The sequence below is a fragment of the Aplysia californica genome, unplaced genomic scaffold, assembly GCF_000002075.1.
Source record: "Aplysia californica isolate F4 #8 unplaced genomic scaffold, AplCal3.0 scaffold01497, whole genome shotgun sequence".
Lineage (NCBI taxonomy): Eukaryota > Metazoa > Mollusca > Gastropoda > Aplysiida > Aplysiidae > Aplysia > Aplysia californica.
The window spans coordinates 464-2,039 of NW_004798767.1; the positions used below are offsets into that span (position 1 = coordinate 464).

General features: G+C 40.5%; 1 protein-coding gene across 1 annotated transcript in view; it reads left to right on the top strand.

Annotated features, from left to right (window-relative positions):
- Window positions 1–411: 411 nt before the first annotated feature.
- LOC106013910 overlaps window positions 412–1,576 on the top strand; it is a gene marked incomplete at its 5' end in the record, with an annotated part of 5,933 nt that continues 4,768 nt past the window's right edge. The window contains 1 exon segment of the mRNA XM_013090770.2: window positions 412–534. Within this exon segment, the coding sequence (XP_012946224.1) occupies window positions 412–534 (123 nt within the window).

Sequence of the window (1,576 nt, forward strand, 5' to 3'; positions counted from 1 at the left end):
TGCTGTAGAGTTATGGTAAGAGTCACAGACAAATGTTGTCTCATAAACAATACAAACACAGTGACAAAATAGAGCATTTTTATGAAAATCGTCCCGCTAAAATCCAATCATATGTCTATATCTTGAAGATTGGTCCGTTCTGAGCCCTGCCATTATATTCACCCTGTGATAAAGAAGTGATTTACAAATTGTAACTTATTTTTATAAATCCATGGGTAGTTGGCGCTTGTTCTGGTACGATTTGCTCCTTTCCCATGGGACATCCATCATCCATATCTCTCCTCCTTCTAATTTGAGTCTGTTATTGTCTCGTACCACCCCTAATCTTTCGGCACTTATAGATCTTGTTGTGTTGCAAGTACCACAAAACTTTAAACTAAAATTAAACTTGTCTAATTTCCATACTTTCAGGAACGACATGACTTTGTCAGACAACTCCCTGGTCTACCAAGTGCTTCTGCCTGCCTCTTGTGCTGTCTTCATCATAGTCGTCGTTCTGGTCATCGCCTGTTGTCTGATCAAGAAGAAGAAAAAGTAAGAACATCGAATGTGATGTAATTGGCTGTACATGTATGTCTCAACATCTGTGATGTGATTATGCTTCCGTGTGTATATGTGTGTGTGTGTGTGTGTGTGTGTGTGTGTGTGTGTGTGTGTATGTGTGTGTGTGTGTGTGTCTCTTTCTCTCTCTCTCTGTGTCTCCTTCTTTCTCTCTCTCTCTCTCTCTCTCTCTGTGTGTGTGTGTGTGTGTGTGTGTGTGTGTGTGTGTGTGTGTGTGTGTGTGTGAGTGTGTGTGTGAGTGTGTGTGTGTGTGTGTGTATGTGTGTGTGTGTGTGTGTGTGTGTGTGTGTGTGTGTGTGTGTGTGTGTGCCATCAAAACTGGGTACACAGGAGAGATCATCATTGTCACAAGACAGCTAATAATTTTATGTTATCGTGGTGAAATCAGGCGCTCTTCACTTTTTGGGCGTATCGAGTTATTGGTGTCATCTTAAAGCTAGTTTATTTGTCTTGCTTTTGATGAAAAAAAAATACACACATAAATTGAATAGAAGTCGAGATATCTGCGATTGAAAGACGTCTGGTATCAGATATCAGAGGTAAAATTAGCGAAAAAAAAATGTGCGCCAAAGTTTGGTGACTTCCAAAGCTTGAGAGATTCCTGGAGATTGCAGATTTCCATTTTTCTGCGCCTTTGATCAAAGTTTTTTCCCGCTGCAAAATCTACAACGTGTTTTTTAAATAGACATTTATTGGGGTTGATCCATTAAAAAAAATCGATGCAAATTGCTCAACAAGAGGAAATGTTCCGGTTTCTTTGGTTTAATTATTCTGACGAACGCCTGACTTCCCTGGGAAGGCACGTACATTGTTTTTTAGAACAAGGTTTTAGAATTTGCTGCAGCAACCTTGTTCAATCGCTACATGCGAAAATGAAACTGTAGTAGCTTAATTAGTGAGCAGGATCCAGAGAAGAACCACTTCATACCACGAGGGTTTTGTGTGTGTGTGTGTGTGTGTGTGTGTGTGTGTGTGTGTGTGTGTGTGTGTGTGTGTGTGTGTGTGTGTGTGTGGG